This window comes from Chelmon rostratus, chromosome 8 (genome assembly GCF_017976325.1).
Source record: "Chelmon rostratus isolate fCheRos1 chromosome 8, fCheRos1.pri, whole genome shotgun sequence".
Taxonomy (NCBI): Eukaryota; Metazoa; Chordata; class Actinopteri; order Chaetodontiformes; family Chaetodontidae; genus Chelmon; species Chelmon rostratus.
Window position 1 is genome coordinate 10,431,585 of NC_055665.1, and position 27,523 is coordinate 10,459,107.

The 27,523-nt window shown below is 43.2% G+C and overlaps 3 protein-coding genes across 8 annotated transcripts in view; 1 reads left to right on the top strand and 2 right to left on the bottom strand.

Annotated features, from left to right (window-relative positions):
* Positions 1-1,115: 1,115 nt before the first annotated feature.
* On the bottom strand, positions 1,116-5,671 carry tubb5 (tubulin, beta 5). Of its 2 annotated transcripts, none has more exons than XM_041942011.1 (5): positions 5,547-5,671; positions 2,861-2,969; positions 2,524-2,631; positions 2,174-2,418; positions 1,116-2,053 (listed from the first exon to the last, which is right to left on the bottom strand). In XM_041942011.1, exons 1-5 carry the CDS (start codon positions 5,601-5,603, stop codon positions 1,241-1,243), a joined length of 1,332 nt encoding a protein of 443 aa, XP_041797945.1. In that variant the 5' UTR covers positions 5,604-5,671; the 3' UTR covers positions 1,116-1,240. The 2 variants fall into 2 exon arrangements, with proteins under 2 accessions (XP_041797945.1, XP_041797944.1); XM_041942010.1 differs by having other exon boundaries at positions 2,524-2,634.
* A 2,320-nt stretch (positions 5,672-7,991) lies between these two features.
* flot1b (flotillin 1b) lies at positions 7,992-16,083 on the top strand. 2 transcript variants are annotated; one of them, XM_041942016.1, is made up of 13 exons: positions 7,992-8,123; positions 8,933-9,008; positions 9,460-9,535; positions 10,224-10,314; positions 11,662-11,805; positions 11,932-12,051; positions 12,442-12,537; positions 12,681-12,833; positions 12,994-13,175; positions 13,305-13,350; positions 13,570-13,707; positions 14,325-14,489; positions 14,586-16,083. In XM_041942016.1, the coding sequence occupies exons 2-13, from the start codon at positions 8,966-8,968 to the stop codon at positions 14,613-14,615; spliced, it is 1,284 nt and encodes a 427-aa protein (XP_041797950.1). In that variant the 5' UTR covers positions 7,992-8,123; positions 8,933-8,965; the 3' UTR covers positions 14,616-16,083. The 2 variants fall into 2 exon arrangements, with proteins under 2 accessions (XP_041797950.1, XP_041797949.1); XM_041942015.1 differs by having other exon boundaries at positions 8,958-9,008.
* A 260-nt stretch (positions 16,084-16,343) lies between these two features.
* The window catches only part of ddr1 (discoidin domain receptor tyrosine kinase 1), a 42,741-nt gene continuing 31,561 nt past the window's right edge, over positions 16,344-27,523 (bottom strand). Inside the window, exons 11-20 of one of the 4 annotated variants that reach the window (XM_041941901.1) lie at positions 27,198-27,254; positions 25,912-26,078; positions 24,809-25,016; positions 23,700-23,777; positions 22,051-22,352; positions 21,829-21,956; positions 20,896-21,093; positions 20,517-20,784; positions 19,623-19,772; positions 16,344-18,502 (exon numbers count right to left, since the gene is read on the bottom strand). In XM_041941901.1, coding sequence (XP_041797835.1) covers positions 18,362-18,502; positions 19,623-19,772; positions 20,517-20,784; positions 20,896-21,093; positions 21,829-21,956; positions 22,051-22,352; positions 23,700-23,777; positions 24,809-25,016; positions 25,912-26,078; positions 27,198-27,254 — 1,697 coding nt within the window. In that variant the 3' untranslated portion in view covers positions 16,344-18,361. Of the gene's footprint in view, positions 18,503-19,622; positions 19,773-20,516; positions 20,785-20,895; positions 21,094-21,828; positions 21,957-22,050; positions 22,353-23,699; positions 23,820-24,808; positions 25,017-25,911; positions 26,079-27,197; positions 27,255-27,523 lie in introns of all 4 variants that reach the window. The other 3 variants (XM_041941900.1, XM_041941902.1, XM_041941903.1) reach the window with 3 other exon arrangements.

Below are 27,523 nucleotides of genomic sequence, written 5' to 3' on the forward strand. Positions count from 1 at the left end.
CAGGGTTAATTTAATAGTCTCTGATTGGACCAAAATCATCCGAAGCGCCATTGTTCATGTCTTTATTTTCGCGCTGTACACCCGTGTCTTAAAGGAGCCGTACATGTAGTTTGTTAAGTGATAACAATATATCCTGATTTATATTATTGTCTAAACTAGTTCTGCTGTCTTCATAGCTTGCACAGCTTTGTGTATGCTAGAGGACATGTAATAATAGATAGTTAGATAAAGGAGCAGCAATAAAGGATTAATAAAAAATATCAGTCTAGTTGCATTACATTTTTGTCACCAAGGCCATTTTTAGTTTGCTGTAGGGTACATTTCATTAAGTGGTCCAAAGGATTCTTGCTTTCTTCAGTGCCATTCAAAGACTGTGTCAGTTTCTTTTTTCATATCGCTGGCCACCTAAACCTTGAGACCTTGAAAAGGGTCCCTGTGTGAAAAGGTAGTTCAAGACCATCGTTATTTCAGCATTGTGCTTACATTTTACACAAGTTACCACACAGCAACACTGGGGCCGGTGTGGGAGGAACATGGGCCCAGCTGCCAGGGTGCAATGAGCATATTGTTCTTAGGTTTGACTCATAGATGTGGGAATGTGGCTTGGCGCAGAGAAAAAGCTTGGTGTGCTTCGTATCATGCTGCAAATTGGTTGTGCACTCTTCACCATCATACTACTTGCAGAGTAGAAACACCTCTGTGATATGATCAAATACTACAAAATATTTGGAAACCATATCTGACTGCATGTCCACACTGAAAATACCTGGCATTTACAAAACTGTTTTATAGCTGAATGCAAAAGGAGCAGGCAATAAACTTACTTATCCATGTATAACAAGAAATGGAATGATGCAACTATTTTTCATAGCTGCAGGGAAAAGCACATGATTGCATCAGCAATCTCTACCGCAGTGACTGCTGACCTCAACAGAGTTAACATTAATCCTTCTCTGAAACGACCACTTGATATCCAATCCGTGATACCTACACTGGTATGAAATGTTGTTGGAATTAATGTTTTATCACGCAAATAATTATACATATATAAGCATTAATGAAAGACAAACAAGTTTTCATTTGACAGCTTTATTTGCAATGAATCACAAGGGATATCTATGTATGCTAAAGTTTGATTCTAGCAATGACACTATGTTTGTTCCTTTGTTACTTTTGTGGTTGTTCCTTTTTGATTATTTTTCGTTTTGGCATTGATGCCTTGACCTTCGCATCTTTATCTTCAAGCATCGTCTTCAGCCTCTTCCTCAAATTCACCCTCTTCTTCAGCAGTGGCATCCTGGTACTGCTGGTACTCAGACACCAGATCATTCATGTTGCTCTCTGCCTCAGTGAACTCCATCTCATCCATGCCTTCACCTGTGTACCAATGCAAGAAGGCCTTACGACGGAACATGGCTGTGAACTGCTCAGAGATGCGCTTGAACAGCTCCTGGATGGCTGTGCTGTTGCCGATGAAAGTGACGGCCATCTTGAGGCCACGGGGTGGAATGTCACAGACGGCGGTCTTGACATTGTTGGGGATCCATTCCACGAAGTAGCTGCTGTTTTTGTTCTGGACGTTGAGCATCTGCTCGTCAACTTCCTTCATGGACATGCGGCCACGGAACACGGCAGCCACGGTCAGGTAGCGGCCGTGACGGGGGTCACACGCGGCCATCATATTCTTGGCATCGAACACCTGCTGGGTGAGCTCGGGGACTGTGAGGGCTCGGTACTGCTGGCTGCCTCTGCTGGTCAGGGGAGCGAAGCCAGGCATGAAGAAGTGCAAACGGGGGAAAGGCACCATGTTGACAGCCAGTTTGCGGAGATCAGCATTGAGCTGACCAGGGAAGCGCAGGCAGGTGGTGACCCCGCTCATGGTGGCGGACACCAGGTGGTTAAGGTCTCCGTAGGTGGGTGTGGTCAGTTTCAGAGTGCGGAAGCAGATGTCGTACAGGGCCTCGTTGTCAATGCAGTAGGTTTCGTCTGTGTTCTCTACAAGCTGATGGACTGACAGGGTAGCATTGTAAGGCTCAACCACTGTGTCTGAAACCTGTGGACAGAAAACACATAATCTTTCTTCAGTCTCATGATCTTCCACGAGAAAACCTGAGGCAAGAGAAACTAAAATTATAACCTTAAATTCTCATGCTCTGTCACAAGGGTACGCTACCTTGGGGGAAGGCACCACACTGAAGGTGTTCATGATACGGTCGGGGTACTCCTCGCGGATCTTGCTGATGAGCAGGGTTCCCATACCGGATCCAGTTCCACCACCAAGTGAGTGGGTGAGCTGGAAGCCCTGCAGGCAGTCACAGCTCTCTGACTCTTTGCGGACCACATCCAGGACTGAGTCCACCAACTCAGCACCCTCTGTGTAGTGACCCTTGGCCCAGTTGTTTCCAGCACCACTCTGACCTGGAGGGGAAGGAATAACATAAAGGCAAGCCATTCTTTCACCCTGTTCATAAAAGGCATTACTACTCATTCAGTAATGTGAGAATGTGGCTCCATTCCACCCACCAAACACAAAATTGTCAGGTCTGAAGATTTGCCCAAAGGGTCCAGACCTCACAGAGTCCATGGTGCCAGGCTCCAAGTCCACCAGAATGGCTCGAGGTACATATTTACCTCCTCCGCAAGAAAGAGAACAAAAGAAGATGTAGGGAGAAGGGGAGAGAGAGAACACACCAACTCAATAATGCAGAAAAACCACAGATTTGGACGTTACACAGGATATATAATGTGACAAATTCCATGCATGACGGGAGGCATGAGAAACATGTCTTAAGCTGAACACATGTTTACATGAATGTACCGAATATTTATGTACAAACCAGCTGTCAGAAATGCAGCTAACCTGTGGCCTCATTGTAGTAGACACTGATCCTGTCCAGCTGCAGGTCACTGTCTCCGTGGTAAGTCCCTGTGGGATCGATGCCGTGCTCATCGCTGATCACTTCCCAGAACTGCAGTAACAAAATGGAAGGTATCATATGACAGTTAGTTGCAAAGAAAGTATGCATCCATCCATTAGCAATGCGGTTTAAAAGGACTGGGGACTTTAAACGAGGAAAACAGCAGTGGGTTTGCATTTTTGGATTCCAGTGAAAATGACAGGATTTTTCCCCTTTTACCGAGCCATATCTTAACCCGCTTAATACAATGCAGCTGTTAATATTTCCGTAGTCACTGACTGATGACTTAGCAGAATGCAGCTCTTCTAGATGTGAAATGCAAAGGAGGGAGCACAAAGGGGCTACAGATCACTCCACAGGGAAGACTGAGAATAAACTCCATTTGCAGGCTGTCACACTACACTGAAGACACTGATTGTCTTCAGATCTGTATTCATGTCTTGTTCTCCCCTTAAAGACCACATTCAAGAGTGTGTTTGCATTAAATCTTATAAGTGGGTGTGACTGTTGCATACGCAGGCATCCATTTGCATGCACATATATTTGTGATGTCTTCCAACTGGGCATTTTTTTTGTCATACAGCCTGCGATTTTATGCTAACGCCAGCAATAGGAGGATTTAGAGTAATCTGGATAAGCGAGCTGTATTGCAGCTCAGTACTTAAGAGATTGGGAGTCAGTTGTGGTTTAAGTATCATGACATTTAAAGAGGACCGTGTAAAACAAAAATGACCAAGTGACCTTAATATGAGGGAGATCCAAATGGGATGAAGAGAACAAAAAACCGAAAAAGTACGACCAAAAGACTGAGAAACTGACAGATATTTGACAGTAATGCGATAGATGGCTATCGGTAAAGACTGAAAATAATCATAGTGAAAGAATGAGGACAATAAGCCAGAAAAGCAATGCCACACCCTGACCTAATTCACCACAATGTAGCCCTTCAGCATTTCTGTCAATCATATCCACCGGACATTTGAGTCAGTGAGTCCTGGGGGAATAGATACAAGTGGAGATTCTCATTGCCAGGCCACCAGTGGTTGTTTTAGCACCATATCGGGCCAACACAAATTATACTCCATGCTTGAAAAAGAGAGATTGATATACATTTACCACATTAACTGCAAATGCACAAGCACATATGTATATATTATTTATTGCACTTGATATTAAAAATAATAAAATCTGTAAAAAAAAAAAATAAATTAGTATGTATAATGGTTATGTGTTGTGTATATTTCCTATTGTGTATATTTTCCTATAGCCATCATTGGCAGCAATTGCATATTAAGTCAATTGACAGCCCAGTGACTTCACCCACTGTGCATCAGCTGTTTCCTCCATTCCTCCCCCACCCAACCCCTAATTTGGTTACAAGAGGAAAGACATTGATTACAAAGACTGTCCTGCTTTACTGGACATTAAAATGCCTGTCAGCAGAGCAACGCTACGATAATGATGTATCCTACAATATATGGGCCATTGTTAATGTGGTCTCCAAACTGTGTGCGTTTGCAGGGACCCACTTAAACATATGCTGTCTGTAACAAATGATCAGCTGTAAAACAAAAGGAGGCAATAAGACAGAGATAATGATGGGCCAAGAAGGCATGTTCTGTAGCAGACTGCAATTGTTACTGTAAGACTGGGTGGGTGATGTATTGTACTTGTGACCCAGACTGCAGGGCCCTATTGAGCAGACTATAGTGTCAAATGTATTAAAATTGCATAGAAATTGACAAAAGCAAGTATTTGAGTGTATTTCACTGCTAAAAGCACTGATGATGCCAATCACATTGTACAATATCAGTCCAATATCAGTTAAAGGGACCACTTCTTTCTTCCCCAATTATCCATGCCACACCCTTTCCACAGCTCCCCTGCTTTCTCACCAGCTGAAACAGCAGTCTGCATGTACAGCCCGCAGAAATATAATCTAATCAATATGGGCTATTGATCCATCTGCCATTTGGGGGAAAAAAAGAAAAAAAAAATAGGCCTCCCATCCCAGCTCCCACTCATTGTCTGAAATACCAGCCATATCTGCCTGTGCAAGACAAAGAAACCAGGGGAATGAAGGGCTGACTGAAGGGCTCTGACAAGTGAAGAATAGACTGATTTTTCTTTCTTTCTTTCCCCAGACAATGTCTCGAGGTCAGCTGGATCCTCGCTGTTGGGACGCAGACACACCCGGTGTGGTGTGAACAAAACCCGTCGAGACACAAGAACCCCGTTATGCCGTTATATCGATGAGAGCAAGCACGGTCCGCTGCTCCACACCCACCCACCAGTTACCGCAGTGCACAAGACTCAGACAGAAAAGCAGAAAAAACACATCAGCAGTGGGATTTCACTATATATGAGTGATATGTTCTGATTTATTGTGTGTTAAGATACAAAAAGGTGGAATTTTTAGGAAATGTATAGTTTTTATTTCTGCACAGTGAGACAAAAGGGGTCCTTTTGTCTTCACACATAATCAAACAATCAACTACAAAAAGATCTCACATAATGAAACTAATGAGTGTGTCCTGCATAATGAGCTATGGGCGTTTTCAACAGTGGGAGGAAAACGTAGTTTTGCAAAGAAGAATATAAATTCTCACAATAATTATATTTTCTTACCTTGGCACCAATCTGGTTACCGCACTGGCCGGCCTGGATGTGCACGATTTCCCTCATTGTGGATGCGAAAGTATAAGAGCGACGGGCAGAGACGTTTCTTCACTGGAGCGAGGAGCCGACCGCAGACTACTCTTAAAGAGCCGGACAATGCATTTATAAAGCTGGAGCGATTCCAGAGCGAGGCTGGGGCCGGGGAGCGGGCGTGGTTAGACCCAGACTCAGCTGCGGATTGGCTGAGACAACTGACCCGGAGCAAGGATGAGGAGGAGCGCCGTCGCAGACCAGATCAGATCAGGGAGGCGAAATTAGATATGGAGATTGACCAGAATTTTACCAGCTGGTGTCCAGAAACACCCAGTAAGATGGATTGCAGCATTTTTTTTGTTGTTGTTTTTGAGATATAAGTAATCAGATGTTTTAAATCACTCTCCTTACTGTAACAGTCCCTGCAGAGCGGACAGATGGCAGGAATTTCAGTTTCAGGTCTGAGACAATGTGAGGGTCAGTCAGTTCAAGCCCCATCTCCTCGGGGTGCTTTGGCAGTATTAGGAAATATCTGATGAATCATGGTGAAAAAACCACAAGGTCAATTTAGTAGCTGTTCCTTAACCTTCTATCATGCTACATGATCTTGATGATGAAGAGCTCTGGTGTACTGCATCCAACTGATGCACAATTATATCTTTTAAGACCAGTTTAATTTTGTAGATTAAGCACTGAATGTGCATTGAAAGCACTGAAACTGTTTGCACTGCAGCCGCTTCATCTTGATATCTGATACACATTTGTATAATCGTTGTGTTTTGTTATGTGAAATGTCGTACGCCTTCTGATGGAGGACAAACTTCAAAGAAGTAAACAAATCTTCATCTGCAGATGGAGTTTGACCACTTTTCATGGGAATGTAGATGTTCATGTGTTTTTTGTTTTTTTTCCTGTGCTTCAAGGACCTCTCATCCATGTTGGCTTAAAAACTGAAGTTAATTGTTTGCCTTGGAAACAGCATTTGAGAAAACAATCTCACCACAAGGTCTGTTTAGACCAGAACTGTACTTTTCCATTTTGGGGCTTTGTGATTTGCCTGTTTGTGTGATATTCCCAGAAAAAGTGTGCTGACACAGCCTTATAATGAAGTTTGTTGTGTATATATATTGATTTGGCTGCATAAATGTTTCACTGTGAGTTACTGATGCCAGTGAGCTACATCTCTCTGATCAGCGAACTTCAGGTCAGTGTGTGTTGAAAATTAAGAAAAGATGAAACAAAAAGAACATGTTGAATGTTAAAGCTCAGAATACAATCTGCTGATACCTGTCAGATAAGTGCTAGCAAGGTCTCCTACAGTGATGGACAAGGCCTTGGGAAATAATTTCATTCAGCATTGACTTGAAGGAGGAGGAAAAAAAATCAGGTAAGTGCTTGATGGTTGATGTCTGGTAAGGATGAGCAAGCCAGGCCGCTCTTACCAGCTTTCATCAGACAGTGAGGGAAAAACAGGAGCAAATCCAAAGCCATCCATGTCTATAAAATAATCAGATTACAGTTTTAACACTGGATTACAGAGCATGAACTAAACTCTTCTGCTGGAGGATTTTAATTATACATGCTATGTTCTGATATTATATTTTGTGACAATTACTTCAACTAAATATATATTTTACTCAACTGACTTTATTTTATTAATATATCTAGCCATTAGGAAAAGCCTGAAATGAAAGAAAGCGTTGTTAGTTTAAATCTGTGATGCTTTTCACTAGCTGTGCATTTTCCACAATCAAAACATTTGTGATTATTGCCATACACCTCTATCAGTATAGTTTTACCACTGAGTCTCATTGTAACACAAAACTTCCAATTGTGCACATTATTGCTGTCACATCTAAATACATAACACATCTTGATGAGCACCTGCTTTAAACATCATCAGTCATGTAGAGGAGTGGTGTTGAGATACATCAGTGATTAGCTGATGTTGCTGTCATTTTTGTGCATGTCAGAGGCTGTGTACAAATCTGCTTTAATTTTATCAAGGTGAACATTGATGGTGAAGGTTAAAAATGTCATCTCAGGCAATACATGTAATGTATGGGCAACATAAATCAAATAATCCTAAATCATGTGTTTTGTCTGGTGTGTCCTGTGTCTGCAACATGTTGCATGCTCAGAGCACAAATAAATAGTGGAAATTGGTATGCAAGATTATTGGAAAACAGCATATTCAAACCATCTCAAACAGCTAAAAAATTTGTTTTAGATGTCAAATGAGGGAAATAGTTATTACAAATGTATTTATTATATAGATGACACATAATAGATAGATGGAGGGAGGAATTGATTGCATAGCAACAGTAGATGTGCAGTTGTCGCCATCGACCACCAGGTGGCGACAGACACGCGTCATTATTGTAGTGAGGATGGGCGTGGTCAATGCGCACTTCCCTCTCCAAACAGACATTTTTCTAGCTGACATTTTACCAGTTGACGGGAAACGGCCCACTGTCTGACCGTAGTGGCTGTAGAGCAAACTTACCTCGATTTATTCTAAAGACGAGCGCTTATTTCACTGATCGAATATCGGTAAGTTAAGCCAAAACCGTCAGCTCGATTTGTTATTACGTTTAGTTGTAGTTAACAGCTGTAGTATAAACGCTGGACCACGGGCGTAGTTACGTTGTCGACCCAGACCCCAGTCTACCGTCGTTTATCGGCTAGCTTTTAGCTAACGTTAGTATGCAAGCTAGCTTTCCTCGCTGACCGTTAGCCAGTTTTACATTTAATATACTCTGTCTCACGTTATTCTTTGAGCACCGAGGTGTTTTTGCTGCTATAATTAATGCTTGGAAACACCCTGGTCATTACGTTTTCTAAGAAGAAGAGCTTGTAGTCCAGTTTACACGACCCCCACTGTATTGCGGTTGTTGGGAGTGGGAGGAGCATTCAGGTTCTGTGTGAAAATATGGGATCTTAATTGAAGGGTTTGGCCTGTATGACTGGCACAGACACATGTCAGTGGTAGCCAGTGAAATTACTACTATAACTTCACTCATGAATGTCCCAAACAATCGGTCCAGCAACAAACTCTAGGGATCTTGATGCTTAAATATGAACACATGTATAATGTTAGCCTTTTTTATGGTTTAGCCGAACCCCAGAATAGTGTTTGACATCGGCATAAAATCAGCTTGTTAAGTGATGTTTTATACGGTCAAGCATGAGGCTGTGTATTGGTCTCTTTAGCATTGTTTAAAGATAGGGTGGGCGGTGGCGCATGTTCCCTACAGTAGGGAATTATACATGTACTTACTACTTCTGCTTTCTAGTTTCATATATCCAAGAAAACTTGATGCTGTCCTTTTCTGTGCTAACCGTAGTAATGTTCATACTAGATCTTGCTCCCCCCCTTCAAATCAGGAGTCAAGATGTTTTACACATGTGGACCCAATGAAGCCATGGTGGTGTCCGGTAAGATATTTGTTTGGTTTCTCTTGCCTGCATCTCATTCATGCACGGTTATTTCTCACAGTATGATAGGAAACCAGAATATTCCCTGTTGGGTTAAGCACTCCAGCCTCCATGGATGCTATAATGTTGTTGCAAACTTTCTGGAGGTCACTCTACTAATTTGTCATTGTGTCAGAAAAGGAGACAAGATTTGTGTATAGTGGATCAGTAAACGTGTGTCTTGTGAGTGATTTAATCATCACATGTCTAGTGATAAGATGATACTGAGCAACATTTTAGAGTGGAGTAGGAATTTTCCAGCGTGCTGTAGTGTGTTGCTCAAGCTGTCATCAATAAATTGCACAACTCATTTTGTCGTAATATTGGATCAAACGTAGAACTATGTCCTTGACTCTAGTGTAATAGTGTGATGTTTATGTTATGTTTTCTCCCCTCCTCTCTTTCCATCCAGGCTTTGGCCGTTCGCCTCCTCTAATGATTGCTGGAGGGCGAGTGTTTGTCTTCCCCTGTATCCAGCAGATCCAGAGGTGATCCCCTTTTCAGTCTCTATTTCCCTTTATATTTTAAGTACAACATTGCTGTTCTATGTATTGTCAGCAAACAGGAGAAATAAATGCTAGTAGAAGATAGTGATAAACTGATTAAGTTGTCCGGAATGGTGCAAATTTTTTATTTTCAAATATTTTTCTGTGTTCACTGGATAACACATTAGTGTTAAATATATGTTAATTGGGACCAAAAACAAAGAGATGCTGCTGTGTGCTACCATGTATACTAACAACAAAAAAGAAAGACCTGTGGCCATTTACTTAGTGATTTTTTTTTTTTTTTTGGAGTAAGTGCACTACAGATAGAGTGCAGATCTACTCAAGCAAACCATGTTCATGTACTTTCAGCAGTTCTGTCTCATTTGTTATTATTATTATAAGTCGTTGTATTTTATCAGATGCAAAAAATCAAAAACTTGATATCAGTATTATATGTCGGCCATTGGCCTCCCTGCTCTATATGTATCTGTCGACCACAAATGGAAGAGACATTACCAGCTGCTTGCTATTAGCAGCATGGAGGAGGAGTCTTTCTCTCTCTCTGTCTCTCTCTGGCTAATATTTCACAGAATTTCCTCTGCCTCTCTTTTGCTATACCTTTTCATTCTTGGTCTTTGTTATCTCATCCATTCCACCTTTCTTTTTATTTTATGCTCTTTCTTCTCAGAATCACACTCAACACCCTGACTCTAAATGTGAAGAGTGACAAAGTCTACACCCGTCATGGTGTTCCTATCTCCGTCACTGGCATTGCCCAGGTAGGCTTTCACAATGGGATGACTGAAATATCAGTAATGAGATCTATTGTTTAAATAGAGCTGTACAAGTTTCCACAAAAAAATGAAGTTATTATGATAGACAAGATAGATTTATCTTGCATAGACAGGAAAAGGCAGGGAAGGGGATCAGCTGCTATTTAAAAGCAACACACGTCTACAGGATTCGGCTGTTGCACACACAGGCCTGGGGCTGTCTGTATTACTGACATGTTAATGAAGGATTTGCAGTATTAGGGGATTGGAACACGCAAGTAGTGTGGATTTATTTTTAAAACACAAAATACAGAAATACGGGAAAATTAAACAAAGCCCTTTTTTGCCAGAGCAAAAGAGTCATGTGTATTTAACCACAGCAAGGTTGAAGGTTATTTACTGTTCATAAGTAAATAAAATAAGGGAAGGGAAAATTAAACTTGAGCAAAGAACCCAGGCTTAATGGAAAAGGTCAATAAGACACTCCCATGGGGAAACAATTTAGTGAGTCATTGGTTTTTTGTAAAGGAAGTTGCATGTTTTAGACAAGTACAAAAATTAAAGAAAGACTGTCTGACTGTGGCATCTTTTAATTTCTGTGTTACTGTCTCAGCTGATTTAACTGCTCATTTAATTATAAACTTTCAGTCAGATAATGGCAGACTTTTACTCCCATACGTAACATGGTCAGTGGCCGCTGTCATCTCCCCTCTCAGGATCCTAATTTGCTCTGTGTTCTGTGTCTCCACTTTCTCTTTTTCTTTCTTCTCTTTATTTTGACCAGCAGTTCAGTTTTTAAAGACATAATTGTAGGGAGTGTAGACATTTGACCCGGATCCGCTGGATTAATGTCCTCGGCATGTGCAATCGCTTCAGAATTCTTCCTCAGATCTGGAATCTAACATCTTCAAAATAGCCTCAGTAAAACTAAATAAAAACCTAAAATCCCACACTTTAATGATAGACGCTCGCCTTAAAAACAATAAAACCATGTTATGTGTGTGAAAGGTGGACTTCTTGACAAATATAACTGTTAATATGACGGACTCTCTTTAAGAAATATGACATATTAACAATTCCTTATGTGTCCACAAAAACACATTATAAAGACTCGATAAAAGGCGTCATATGTTGAATGTTTTCTTGTCGGTTCTGCTAATTCATTTAATCCATAAAGATAAACTGTATTTCCTGCCTGTAATTCCTGCCCTGACATGGGGGAGCTCAGTAGGGGATGTCTACATCACTTGAAGGCCCAACCCCCACCAGATTTTAACCCCTTTTTTTCACGTTGTACCATAACTCCAGCCTTCCACTCGCCGCATTACATTTTCTTTCCCTGTCTCTTTCCAGGTGAAAATCCAGGGCCAGAATAAGGAGATGTTGGCCACCGCCTGCCAAATGTTTATGGGTAAGTCTGAGCCTGAGATTGCCCAGATTGCACTGGAGACACTGGAGGGACACCAGAGAGCCATCATTGCCCATTTGACTGTGGAGGTTGGTGCGCTGACATTGTCCAAATGGATTTGCTTGACGTGTTTATGATTAATCTCTATTTACCACACATTGAATACCCATGCAATATGTAGGAACTATGATGAATATATCTCTCTTTGTCTACAGGAGATCTACCAGGACCGTAAGAAGTTCTCCGAGCAGGTCTTCAAAGTGGCCTCCTCTGATCTGGTCAACATGGGGATTGGTGTGGTCAGCTACACGCTCAAAGATGTTCATGATGATCAGGTACTTTATGTCTGTTAAGGTTCATTTTTTTGCCAGTGTTCGTGACAAAAATCGGATCACACACAGATTACTGGAGCAGCGGGAATCTGAAGTTTCATTCTGAGCCTGTGTCTTTTTTGAATTTTTAAAAATTTTATATGAAAGCTTTTAGTCTCATAAGATTCACTGTAGTGCACTTAGGTGATTGATATTGACTCACTGTCTCTGACTCAGCAGACCCTCAACCGCTCTGTACAATAATTTGGTCTAAGTGCTTCAGTGGTAACCACGCCATCTCATGTTTTTGTTTGCCTAATGCACTGCCTTCCTTTTTAGGGCTCCAACTGTGTTGTCTCATACTTGACTGTCACTGTTTTCCCCTCTCGATGTTTCTATCTGTCTCTCTCCCAGGACTACCTTCACTCCCTGGGCAAAGCCAGAACAGCCCAGGTGCAGAAGGATGCCAGAATCGGAGAGGCCCAGTACAAAAGAGATGCTGTCATGAGGGTAAAATATGATGTTTTGTTCTTTCTTCATCCCATCATTCTGCCTCGTTGCTCATATAGATAATCTGAAAACAAGAATAATCCATCATTTGAAAAGAAATGCCAACATTTCTTGGTTTCTGTCCTGCTGAATTATATATACAGGAGGCCCATGCAATGCAGGAGAAGGTTTCAGCTCAGTACAAGAATGAGATTGAGATGGCAAAAGCCCAGAGAGACTACGAGCTGAAAAAGGCAGCCTATGATGTTGAGGTCAACACGAAGAAGGCTGAGTCAGAAATGGCCTATCAGCTTCAGGTACTGTCATCTGTGCATGGTTTGATCTTCTGGGGTCATGCTGTGAGTGCTCTTATTTGAAGGGTTTGAGGGACAAATCCAGATTATTGATAATATCTGATTACTTTTCAGTAATTCAAGGCTGATTTGATTTTTCGTTTTCCTCTGATTACCTCATCAGGTGGCCAAGACCAAGCAGCGCATTGAGGAGGAGAAGATGCAGATCCAGGTGGTGGAGCGGACACAGCAGATTACACTGCAGGAGCAGGAGATCACCCGCAAGGAGAAGGAGCTGGAGGCCAAAATTAAGAAGCCTGCAGAAGCAGAGAAATACCGACTGGAGAGACTGGCTGAGGCACAGCGGTGAGTATTGAACATCTTTAAAACACATAAAAATCAGTTGATGTGCATACAACACCTGAATCTAGAAGGACAACATTGAATATAACGTCACACAGTTAAACGGCTTGCAATCTCTTTCCTTCCTGGCAGCCTGCAGCTTATCATGGAGGCCGAGGCTGAGGCCGAGTCCATCAGAGTGAGTCCTGCAGCATGTTTCCTTTTTTTCTTCCTGAAATATTCCCTCCAGATCACATTTCCGCCTTCCCATCCCTGCCTCTTAACCACATTATATTTGCCAAACATTATTACTGTCAGGCCTGTACTCCTCTAATGTCATCTTAACTTCTCTTAACTTTGTGCATTTGTGTTTTTTCCTTCGGTACATTTATGTCTGTGTGTGTGTGTGTGTGTGTAGATGAAGGGCGAGGCAGAGGCTTTTGCCACAGAGGCTAAGGGTCGTGCCGAGGCGGAGCAGATGGCCAAGAAAGCCGAGGCCTTCAAGGAGTACAAAGATGGAGCCATGGTGGACATGCTGCTGGAGAAACTGCCTCTGGTCAGTCTGACTCTCGTGGATGAATGAACAGAGCTGTGTGATGAAATGCAAATTTGCTTCGTACTGCTTCGCTTTAACAGAAGTTGCCACCTCTGTTGTTTTTTAAGTGTCAGTAGACTTGCTGTTTGCATCACAGCATGGCCTCAAAATGAAGGACCAGTTTGTTTTAAGGTTATTTTTTCAGCATTAGGGAGAGAGAGGGGATGATGTAGGGAAGGGCCTGGGCTGCAATTCAACCTGAGTTGCTGGTTACTGTAATTTATTCTTACATAAGTTAACTTGCTGCTATGCATTTTCACTTGGGAATTTTTCGCTGTTTTTGCTGATTTTATGATTCAAAGTATTTCTTACTTCCCAAACTTTTATTACATCCACCCACAACCACAGCTTCCTGGAAAAGAAGAGAAGTAGCTCTCGATATCATGCAATTTTTTCAGCTCAAGAAAAGTTTCATGCTTCCAAATGAATCCCTATTTTTGGCAAGTTCCTTACATTTCAAAATGATGCCTTTCGCTCTATTTTGCTCTGTTAAACACAAACACAAGATTCCTTCCTTAAATGCTTTTTCAAATTTCCCCTTCTTCGTATTCATTCCTCTGTTCTTTCTTGTCCTGCAGATGGCAGAGGAGATCAGCAAGCCGCTGTCGGCAGCCAACAAGGTCACTATGGTGTCTAGTGGCGGCTCAGAGGTGGGAGCATCCAAGCTTGCTGGAGAGGTGCTCGATATCATGACCAGGCTGCCTTCCGCTGTGGAGAAACTCACTGGAATCGACATCTCCCAGGTAAGCTGGAGCATGTGTGTGAAACACCTATCGATGTGAGACTGAACGACTGGTGCGGGTGGTAATTATCTCATGTTCCTCTCGCTGACTTCGCAGGCTGCAGGAAAGACCACCCTTGTGCATTAAGAAGAAAGGATGAGTAGAAGTAATCAGGACAGGCCTCACCAGTATCCAGACTAGGAGCTTCACATCACCCTCCTTGTGCCTATAACCACTGTAGTGATCCTTCAACACCGTTGTCTGATTGTCTCTGTGCATGCACGTGTTTCACTTGTGTCTTTTTCCTTATGTCCTCATGTCTCTGGTCTGAGCTGTTGTGCTTTCTGCGGTGGGAGACAGAAAAAGCAGCTGCTTTTTTTGATGAAGTTATTGATGAAGCTACTTTTGTTAGGAGGAGACAAAAGCCTCAGCCCACTTTTAACCAGTGATGCTAGGAACTCGTGTCTTTGTTTTCTTATACTTCACCTTCTCTATGAATGTTTCTATTGTGCCGCCATCAGTCTAATTTTCCCTGCGTAGGGACTGGGTCCATAAACTCTGTTACTTTTCCTCTTTTTAATGTAGAAAATGTTTATGGCTCAAAGTTTTTTGTGCCTTCAGATTCATTAAATAGGGCAGAGCGTCTTTATATCAGCATCACTGCATAACTTCGTGTGTGGGCGTCATGTCATTGTACTACTATACTACTTACTTACCTAATCTATGTATTCTCTCCTATTTGTGCACTCGTCCAATATAAAGAAACAGAGCTGAGGTGCTGCTTGTTCACTCCGAGTGTCTGTGTGGAAACAATGTTACTGGACCCAAAATCATATCAGGTGTACTGCAAGTGGAAGGATTGTCTTTGTGCTTCAGAGTGAAGGGGAAGAAAGTAGTTGTTGGAAACAAGCTTAAGGGTTTTCCTGTGAAAAGCAACGAAAGTACGTTATAGTTGAGTTTTGACTTGCAGCTTCAGTGTCTTCTAGAGTCGTGGCCTTTATATGGCGAGCATAAAGAAGGACCATCACTAACTAGCCTACTGCTTTGATGTAGTTTAAGCTGACATATGGGAGATACTATGACTTTTGTGGGCGTTTTACTTGCTGTACTGATTTTCCATGACAATGTGATGCTGAGTATTATAGATTCTGACAGATTTTAGCTCTCGCAGTTATGGAAGGTTTTGGATGACAATTCACTACCTCTGTTTTGGAGCTGGTTTATTTTTTTTCAGACTCTTCACCAAGCTGCCAAGCCTTCTGAATTTTGTTATCGCCAAGTGCCTGGTCAAAACTCCTCAACAGTGAAGTCATGTTGACTTCTCCCGGTTAAGCCTATAACATTTTTCTTTCAGGTAATCCTGCCTCATATGCAACTGATCCAAGCCATTGTCCGTCACTAAGAATGGCGGTAGATGAAAGCCAAATCTGTCTCTTTCATATATTCTCCTGACTAATCTTTCACTTCCATTAAAATGCGCATGTGGGTGCATGCCTATCCACTAAATCGACAGCAGTTTTTACATAGTGTGAAAGTTGTATACTAGTGTCAGATATTCTAGGATTTATCTGTAGTGAAATGTTCTGTAGACAATAAAATATGCTATAATCACTGACACCTGTTGCCATCCGTTTTTTTCCTCCTCATCAAATTACTTAATTGAAGTGGCTGAAGATTCATTTAGGACCACATGGAGCGGGCTGGAAATTAAGAATCACAGAAAATTAAAATGAATGATTCAAGGCAATTTAAGAATTCACCTTGGCCTCTGGGAAATTATTACTCCTCGCTAATGATCTACAGACCGAATGAAACAATTAACCTACAAAACAGTTGGTAGATTAATCAATAATGAAAATAATTGCTAGTCGCAGCCCTAGATCACATCTTGATTTATTTGAAAAGGTTAACTTTATTAAAACATCTACAAAAATAGGCAACAATGAATTACAATGGCATCAAGGTAGCAAGCGTTCTACAGAGATACAGAAGACCCCAAATGTAACAAAGAGTTTTCCATATATTAGTAAGGGAAATTACAATTCTGTCCTTAAAATATGTACATACTATTATGCTCAACTTCAAAGACACAAAAGGACGAAATCAGACACCAAGGAGTGTCTAAGTACATACAGTATATATAAAAATATGGGTTTAGCTGAACTACAGTGTATCAAAAATGACTCAAATGGCACAGTAAACATGTAGTAAATGATGATCATCATCCCAGGACTGGTTTACAGTGCTATACAATCAGTAAGGTAGATGCATTGATTCTACCATGGTCAGCTTAATGTATTAACATGGGATAATGCAGAGGTTGATGTTGACATTCACACTAAAATCAGGACTCCAAGCATATCCTGTTTGAGCAATGCCATAACTGTGTGTTCTTAAAATACAGTAATGCTACTGGATGAGCAAGACTGATGGTTCGATGAGTAAACACCCGTCTCGACGCTGACAGTTTCAGAACAAAAGGTTGTCATACATTTAAAATGAGATGAACTGATGGTGCCATTCCATTTTTTTAAATAATATTTTACATCTAATGGTTTGGCAATGCCTCCAGGGAGAGGACTGAAAAAGGCAGGCAGACTGTCCTGAATTTTGATCTCCCTTGGCAAATACCTGAAATCACTGCAGGTAAAATGCATTCGAATCCACATCGATAGGAATCATATCAGGCCCCTCACAGAGAAGAGTGTCATCGTGGCCAGGGATATGCATGTAGGATTTAAAGTGCAGCTGGTAGTGGAATTTTACATCAATCCTTTGTGTCTGGATCACAGCCAGATACAAAAAAAATGCCAAAACAACTGAGCAGGTGCATCTGAAGATGTGCCGTGCACTGCCCCAACAGGCAGTATTGTCTCTGCTTGGAAAAGCCGTTCCAGTTTCATCTGCAGCGGCACCGTCCTCTTCTGAGCCTGTGTCCTCAGGTCCGAGAAGTCCATTTGGCACCAGGGACACAGATCTTCTCTCTGTGGCTCAAAGATGGCGTTCAAAAACTGCTTTTGGACTATAATTGGGGGGGCTGTTTGCTGGCTGTTGCTGTTGGCAGAAAGGGGGCTGCTGTTGTCTGGTCCACATCATTTCTCATTAGTCCACAATAACTTTGAGTTCCAGCTGTGGATGTGGGGCACTAAGGGTCTGGGGCTGAGATAGAGGATCGATGTGAGATCTCATCACTCACGCTTTGGCCGTGTCTGAAAGTTAAGATCGTCTCAGAGACATTAAGTGGATTATCACTTTTTGTGTCTCAGGTGAGCAAAAGGTGCTGAAGCTTGGAGTAATCCTGCTGAATCAGGCTGATGAACATGTGTACGGCTGTACATACTATAATTACTAAGACAATCCCTGTGTGTGCACTTTCATGTCTGAACGATGGGGGCTCTGTTCAGGGAGGTTTGTGTGTCGCCTGCAGTGCGCTCATTTTCCAGCTTGCTATGGTCCTGCTTTGATGTATTTTCTGTCATTTAGCCTCTGCAGCGTCCCGTGTAATTAACTCTACACCACCTAAATCACCAGTCACACAAACCCTCTTTGTATGTTTAGTATGTGAGAAGAGAGACAGTTCCTATGCAGGCTGCACCCACCACCAACCGCTGTGAAATGTAGCTCCGACTGTTATCTAAAGCTGGCGTTAGTTTTGCCTTTGGGGTTGGGGTCTGAGGTGGAAATAAACCGAACCAGCGGTGTCTCAGCCCCGTCCACCCAAAACAAAAGTACAAATATAAAAAGCGAGCGACCCACTGTCCCTTCTCATCCGCCTCTGCTGTGCGGCACCTCCACCACGCCTTCCCGCTGTAGCAAGGATGCATAAACGTAGGAGAGGTTTCCTGTCTTTAGCGTTGTTGTCTTTCTCCTCGTTGCTTCACTCCGATCTCTCTCTACACCATGTTCATGGCGTCCTCGGTAAGGAAGGAGTGGATGTAGGCAAAGGATGGGCGGAGCTTGCAGTCTCTGTTCCAGCAACTCAACATGAGCTCGTAGAGACCCTGAGGACACACAGCTGGCCTGCTCAGGTACACCTGCGAGAGACAGAGAGGGAGAAAGGTGTATGAAGGAGGAGGAGGAGGCACAGCAAGCTTTAACCCAGACATGTACATACAACTCTGATTCCAAAAAAGTTGGGACGCTGTGTAAACAGTTTTACAAAGTGTTCCTGAGAGAATGTAGCAACATCCTTTATACAGTGTTCACAAAGTGGTGAACCTCGCTTCATCCTTGCTTGTGAACGACTGAGCCTTTCCAGGACGTCCTTTCATACCCAATCATGATACTATCACCTGTTACCAATCAACCTGTTTACCTGTGGAATGATCCAAACAGGTGTTTTTGGAGCGTTCAACAACTTTCACACTCTTGTTGCTCCTGTCCCAACTTGTTTGAAATGTGTTGCTGCATTAAATCAGAGTAAGCAAATATTTACAAAAATCAATGAAGTTGATGAAGTAACACATTAAATATTTTGTGTTTGTACTGTTTTCAATCAAATATATGTCAAAAAGGATTAGCAAATTATCACATTGTTTTATTTATGTTTTGCACAACGTCCCAACTTTTTTGGAACCAGTTTTGTATTAGAAAAAACTAAATGAATCATTATTTTATCACATTATCACCAGTTTCACTTCTTGTTGGTCTAACACAGTTTGTCTCCTGCTTGTCATCTCGAGCAAATTGTACTCTTGGTTTCTGGATTGCTATATGTTGAATTGCAGATTAACATGTCTTTTAATTGGTTTTAAAAAGATTACAACAATGTGCGTTCCTAAAAACTCAATTATCTGATATCTTGAACTTCCACAGTCAACAATGAGTTTGTGTTCTGGTTGCTGCTTCAGTAGCAGCTATTATTCTATGAAAACTAACAAAAGCCCAGTGTGAAAGGAGAGTGGCAGCTTTAATCAGTAGAAACAAAGACTGTATTATTATCCGAACCATTTACTGACACTTGACACTTTAAGACCAGTTCAGATATTATTGGAAAGACTTTTCCAAGCACAGCAGCCACATGCAGAGCACAACATTCACATCAAGGGGCTTACGCAGATTCAATTAGAGCCTACAAAGTGCATAAATAGTTCAAATGGGAAAATAGGCTACTTTATATGCCTACACCAGTGTGTGGGTGTGTGTGTGTTGTACCTGTCTGCCCTGGTCTCTGAAGAACTCCCCAGCGTTGTCGATGACTTGTTCATCTGTGAGGTTGGAGTACGGCTGCTCCTGACAAACGCTCAGCATCTCCCACAGAGTGACCCCGAACGCCCACACATCGCTGGCTGTGGTGAACTTTCCCTGAGAGCACACGAACCACACAGATAAACACTTCTTCAACCTGTAAGCATGTTGGAAAATGAGCTGCACTCTGCATTTTTTTTCAGTGGGCCAACAAGCATGTCTCAGCCATGCCTGGGTGTGTGCATCACTTTTTAATGTCCCCCAGAAACAGTTTCTGTTGTTGTCTGTGCTACTGACAGCGTTTCTGTATTGGTTGTGTGTTCTCACTTGGCAGCATTTTTCTGAATGCTGTGCATGTGCTGTCGTTAGTCAGTGAAAATGCTTTCTTCATTTTCTTATGTGCTGTCTATCTGCTTGTATTTGTAGTTGCACTGTGTTGAGCTCTCAGGGCCACCGTAGTAAATCACTAATTTGCACTCACCTGTGTGCAAGGTGCAAGACAAATTAAGTTTGATTGATTGAGATTTTTTAGAGGAACAGAGGGGGCTAAACATATTTTCCACTGGATTTCATGCCTCTGTGAACCCAGAAGTTGTATTTCCTGCAACACAGAGACACTGACTACCACAATTTACACTAAACAAGTTCCTGTTGTTGCATGTGCAAATCAGAAAACCTGTAATACAAAGGGAAGAGAAAAATGGGGGGAAAACTCAGGCGAGCTGTTGATTGTGCAACAGATTCCCTCTAAACTAGTTCATATTTTTCATAATGAAAATGTTCACCTTACAGTATTGCAACCATCACACAACATCAGATGCACAAACACACACACACACACACACACTCCTGTCCTCTCACCATGAGGATACACTCCCAGGCCATCCAGCGGATTGGCAGCACAGCTCTGCCCTGGATCCTGTAGTAGTCTCCAGCATACAAGTTCCTGCTCATGCCAAAGTCAGCTATCTTGATGTGACGCTCACCACCCCGATCCTCTCCACTTTCACCCCTCTCACCCCCGACCAGGCAGTTACGCGTGGCCAGATCCCGGTGCACGAAGTTGAGGGAGGAAAGGAACTTCATTCCTGATGCAATCTGGCTAGCCATGGAGATGAGGGCCGGGTAACTGGGGGAAAAAGTGGACGGATAGACAGAATAATAATAACTCAAGGTCACCCCTGTGTGTTCACTCATATCTGTGTATACGCGCGAGCGTGTGTACACATTTGTGTTTTACCTGATGGTCGGGGTGTTGTGCGTAGGCCCTGTCTTGTCCAGAAGCACTCGGTGGGACAGGTACTGGTTCAAGTCTCCACATTCCATGTACTCAGTGACCATGCAGAGGGGATCACTGCTCACACACACTCCCAGCAGACGGATGATGTTCGGATCCTTCAGGCGAGACAGGATCTTCACCTCTTTCAGGAAGTCATTCCTACCAGGGCGAGACAGAACAGCCAGATGCATCAGAGAGTCAAGAGAGCTGGTGCAATAATAAAACAAAGGTGGGATGAAGAGTAAGAGATGCTGATTTTGTGATCAATCTTAAAAACAAACTACTTTAAAAATTAAAGCTTCGTCGTGCAACATTTTGAATGTTGCCACTGACGTGAGAAGGCTGCTGATCAACCCCCCTGTCTGCAGCTCTATGTGGCTTTCCACCTCATTGATTTGTTTTGCAGGTCAATATGTTTGTGTTGCTCCTTCTCTGTCCAACCTCCCATATAAACCCGTAGATGGCCACTCCGAGCACATGAGCCCACCCTGAGCTGATTTCACGGGCAGAGTAGAAAGTAAAAGACAGCTGGTTAAAAGAGGACAACACCCTGAAAACCACAGAAGCCCACATATTTTTTCTCAGGAGCTGGGGGATCAAATTAGGGCAAAAAATGTTGGTGTTGGTGTGAAGGTTTGGAGATTTGAGTATATTTTGAAGTCCACATTCTGCATCCACATTCTCAAATATCACCTAAAAAAATCAGTTCCCTGATGCTACCTGACTTCTCACGCAAGTCTATGAAATTTCCAGACTCCTGTGTGCAGCATACACCTCTAAATACACTCCGATGTTCCCGAAGTTCAGTGTTGCAGTTGAATGAACACATTGAAACTGGAGATAAGCTGTGAAAGCAAAAAGAAAACCTGTGAACCACACAGAAACGTTACACACCTGGCATTCTTTGAGGCATCCGGGCGCAGTATCTTCACCGCCACCAGAAGAGGGCGACCTTTTCTCACATTGAAGGGGAACTCCAAGTTGGGAAGGTCCTGAGGGCTCTCGATTTCACACAGGTGCACCTTTCCCCGAAGAAAAGCAAACATTGTTACAGCACAATCACCTTTCCACCAACCAAAACACCCACACACACACATTTCTGAGGCCATTCCTCACTTCTCCAAACTGTCCCTCCCCCAGTTTCTCCTTGAAGATGAGGCACTGGCGCGGCAGCTCCGGCAGCGGGGCGGCGTCGGCCCCGGGGCTGGAGGAGGCCAAGGCGGGCACGGCGTAGGTGTTGTTCCCGGTGACACCCTGCAGGCTCACGATGTCTGCCTCCGCGTAATGAGGAACGCTGGGAGGCAGTGGGGGAGACACAGGGGGAGACAGGGAGGGGTACGGAGGGGAGCCAGGGTAAGGAGGCGGCTCCTCCTGAGTCGGGGGGAAACCCTTCTCCATGTCCATGTCCAAACCACAGGCTGAAGGGGAGAGACAGACAGGGTGGATGAAATGGAGAGAAGAACTGTGTGACTAAAAACAAACAGTTCTGCTTTGAGTGAACGAGTCAGATGATAGTAGATTACACTTGAAGAATGAAGGGATAGCTTGTATTCAGGGGAATTTCATTTCATAATAACTTTTTCAAAAACACTTCAAAAGGTTCTAAACAGAAACTGATAAAATAAAACACAGGATGAGACAGTTAGAGGTAAAAATCTGTACACAATAAAGTGAAGGATAAAACACAATAAAACGGTGAAAAAGAGAAATTTTAGCAAAGGTTTAAAGTTTAACTCGTTCTGACCTCGTACAAGGTCATTTATCATTGTCTGCTGGAGTTTTTAATTAAAGGTTGGGCGCCACTAAAAGACCTTGGCCACAACACACAATGCGGGGGACCTGCCGCGCTGCGCTGATTACTATTTCTCCTGCTTACTTCCTGGACGTCGATTGGATGGCGTAGCAGGTGTCGAAGTCAGGACAACACATGGGTGAACTGCTGGTGATGGATGAGCGGACGCTTTTCGAATCAATCTTTCTGGGACGTTGCATTCGACGGCCGCTGTACTTGCTGATGAATTTTAAACACCTCTTAAAGTTTCAATTTATCAAAAGGTGTAACAATCTCACATTCCACACCGTCAGCTTTCCATGAGGTTCTGACAGCACACATAAGTCAAAACTCGTGGGGAGCGTGGCTTGTGAATACTAAGTTGTAATATCTTTGTTCAAATAATAATGCAGATGATGCGAAACGTTCCAGTCTATTTTATGTGCACACTGCCACATGCCCATGAATGGGAATATTAAGTCTATAAATGTCAAACTAAGAAATGAACCCTTCACGTGTGCATTACTTGCAGCCGTTTTTATACAGCGGCTTTGTGATTCCACAGATAGCCAGCACTTAAGCTAAGCTAAGCTCACCGTTGACCATGTAAGAGACAGTAAAACTATGAGCCTACCAAAATATCAATAGCAACTCATCCAACTGTTGTTGAGATTGTGGAGTGATGGACCAGCAGACAGGCTACACAAAGGCATCTATTTGTGGGTCTCTGGGTAAGTTTTAAAATTTGTACAATTCCCCAAATACCAAACCATCCCTTCAAACAAAGCATGAGTTATGTTTGGTGGTGAGTAAATGAGAGTGACTAACTATGTGAGTAACGGGAGGGAGGATGATGGTTAGACACATGCAAAATAGACTAATCCCATCTCTGCTGTGAGAGCACTTCTAAAGCCCCAACCCTGGACAGACTGGTAGGTAGGTGGGTAGGTAGGGGCCCCTCCTGACCGTGCTGGCCCAGTCTGAGGTCTCTTACCCTGGGGCACATTGAGGCTCTTTTCCTGAGCCTGAGCGGTGCAGGGGACGACTAGGGGTCTCGAGCCTTTGCTGTGATCTGACAGGAGCAGGTGATAGGCTGGGTTGTTTAACAGCAAGGCTGGGAGGGTACACACACATGAACACACACGCACGCACGCACGGGACGAGGCGGGGTACACGCAGGAACCATGACATGGATCATACAGATGGTACAAAGTGGCACGTGACACAAAATACACAGAAACACACAACGGAACACAACCATTAGCATGACACCGTTAGCATATCCAGTGTGATACAAGGGCAGGAGGAGGGGTTGCACGGACACATGGAGCACAGAACAGAAGAGCACAGCAAGAAAAAACAACCAAACATGACAAAAAACAGCAGATGAAATAATGTCTCTGTTACTCATGTTATTTCAAACTCACACAGGCGCCTAGTAAAAACGGCATGCAGACCTCCTGTGGTGCAATGCAAGTGAAGGAATGCCGTCTCCCTCTTTACTCCTCTTTCTCTCCTCCCTCTCTTCTTTTTCTTCCCCTTTCCCAGAACAATAGCTCTTTTGTGTCACCTCGGTGCTGTGCATCTTTTCCGAGGCGCTCTTCCTTGCGGGGTGTTTGGTTTGATTTACTTTTGTTTGGTGTGGTGAAATACATTGTAATAGTGTTTTTCTTGATATGCACGGCAGATTTTTTTTTTCTCTCCTCCTGCTGTTTCTCCTCTGCAAATGAGCTTGAGCTTATTGGTACGATCCACACACGGAGGCACGCAAAACGAAGCGATCTGCACAAACCGCATGCATATTTGTAGAAATGTAAATTCTGAACATATGGATAGTTGTGCTGCTCCAGTTTCCACTGACTCCGTGCCAATTGTGTGTGGTTGACTATAGCTCAATCTTTGTCACCATCTACTTAGCATGTGGTATGTTTCACAGCATGTTAGCATGTTGCATGTCACACTACTCATGTTCTATGTCACGCTACTCGGCTAAAGGCTTTTTAGGGCTGAACCACTGAGCTACAACACAAAAAAACAATCTTATCCTTTCAATGAATGGGCTCGGGAACTGTGTGCTCACGTACGTGTGTGTGTGCGACTTACCTGTGCTGTCTCTGTGATCTCGTGGCCGTAGCAGAGCGCTGGGCTCCTGGTACTCTCCCTCGCCCTCTCTGTCATGGTCGCGGTCGTCGGGGAAGGTGTGGATGCGCTGGTAGCGGCTCGAGTAGCTGTGCGTGTTGTTGATGACCACGTTGTCCGAGGGGACTGACAGGTGAACCCGCAGCTCGTCGCTGGATAGACTTCCCTGGGCCTGGGAGGGCAGAGGATTCACTTGCAGGTAATGTACGCTCACACACGTTTATTAGGCACAGCTGGACAAAGCTAACACTGTCTAGTGCAACAGTTCTGCAATGAATCCTCCCTACATGAAGGTTATAGTGTTGTGAATTGTTTCAGAGAGGCGTTGATTCAACTTTATCTAATATTACAATATTGCAATATAACACAAAACAGTTCACAGCACCATAAACTGCCTCTTAAAACCTTTAAAACAGTTTCTACAAAGATTGATCATATCCTTCTTGTATATATATATAGCAGGACTGTTGTGTTAGTTCTCTTTAGTTTTACCTTTCTGTGTCTACCAAACTGGCAGCGGAGTGTAATTGCATCATTTCAATCCCTAAAGCAGATGGTGACCAGACTGTGGAAACAACCTCTAATCTTCGAACAATTCGTAGTAAATGTAAAAGGATTCCCACAACACACCCAGATGGAGACACGCTGGTACACTGCCAAAAGACTGGCAGTTGTTATCTCAGCCTGCTATCTATCATTTAAACTTGGTTAAAGGGACAGTTCAGCCGAGCAAGAAAACCTGTTCTCACTCAGGGTTATTTACTCTGTGGAAAGCAGTTGTAATGAAAACTGTGAACAGCGAGATCTACGGACTGTCCACAGTAACTGAGGGCATCCTGAGGTGAACGAGAGTTTTCAAAGCTTTGAGCGACGCAAATAAAAATGCAATTTAGCTCAGTTGTGCTCGGTGTTAATAGAAATCTCAGAGATAGATGTGTCAAAAGTTTGGCTCATAAAACTGCACGGGCGCACCGGCCCTCTGATGCTGCTGTACAGGAACTCAGCAGGTAAAGTCCACATGCAGCCAGTTTAGCAGCTGCTCACAGGAATGGCTGCTCTTCACTCACCTTGCCCAGGATCTTTTTCCAGTACTGCCTCCACAGAATGACAGCAATCACAGCCAGCAGCAGAAGGATGATGCCCACCAGGCAGCCAATCAGAATAGCTGTATTGCTGCTGTCGTCCTTGGCTACAGGAAGGCCCGCCCGTGGAGTGATAGCAGCAAATTCTGGGTCTACAGGAGGGAGACACAGGAGGTGTGTTAGGATCTTGTGTGTGTGGCTGTCGGAAAACCTGGCTGTTATATTCGTGGATCTGATGCGATGCACATGCATTCACGACCATCTGCACCTCCGTGTATTTGTGTGCGTGTGACCGCGCGCTGGCATGAGTTAATGCACTGTTCAGTCTGAGCGCATTAGCTCTTTCAGCGCCGTCACGCACACACCAACTTAGTTTCATCAGGCTTACTAAACATCTGATGGGGATTGTCTGCTTGAGTATGCAACCAGCATGCCCACTCATACCACTGGGCTTCTCAGGGCCTGCTGCTTTGAGAACAGAATGTGAACGCTGTTTTGCTTCTCAACAGCTTTGTAGTCGACCGAATTTGAATCATCTGGTTATTTTCTTCTCCCTTGAAGGTCAAATGTGGCATGTTATTTGAATTAGACATGAAACTATACTAGTTTCCCCAGTATAGCTCAGTGTAAAGTTCGCTCGTAAACAAACTCTTAAAACCAGATTAAGTGACGGCTTGGAACAAATAGCTCAGTTAAAAAGGCAGAAACCAGACACATATACTATATATGATGCGTTTATGTGCATACACAAATATAAACCTGCGAGATTCACACACCACACTGTCACAGCAGAAAACAACCCCTTCCCCTCTCTCCCTTTGTCAGTTCAACACCATGCGGGTAATAAATAAACCCAAACAAAGCAGTTCAACCACAGCCAGTAACAAGGACAAAGCAGCATACACACCACAGAAAACCATTCCCAGCTTTTTAAAAGGCCTGTTATTGTTTAACTGTGTTGAACAGAGCCAGTTTCCCCGGAAAAAAAAAAAACATGCAGTTTGTGAGACCGCAGGAAGCCAAGTTGTTATTGTACATAAATATAATGTACATAGCTCTGTTAGTGTTTTTCCTTCGGCTGTATATCTTCAACCCAGGGGACAGAGCCCAGTGCCAAAGCCTGCCCCTTTAATCCCTCCTCCATTATACTTCGTAGGCTCTGCTGAGCAGGGGGACAGTTTTAAGATGCTGGAGGAGGGCCAGGGCGGGCGGAGTTAGCTCCCGTCCCTCGGTTCATCTCTTCCTGTCTTTTTTTGTTTTTGCTCTCTCACCTGACAGTGTCCAGTTATCAGTGGTGTCCATCGTGAAGGAGGCGGTGGTGGGGAGTTCTGGAGGAGCGAGGGATGGACAAAGGAGGAATGTGTGAGAAGAGAGGAAGACTCAGGAAAGGGTGATGAGGAGAGAGGAAATCACCGATAGCAGGATTCTGGCTCATTGAACATCCCTAAAAGGTCACACCAACTTTTTAAAAGCCAGAATGAGATGAAAAAAAAACTAAAAATGATGAATCGAAACATCTGACCTTTAATTTTAAGACAGATTTCTCCTGCCCTTTAAGTACAATGAAATCTGTAACATCAGCATCCAATGTTGACTT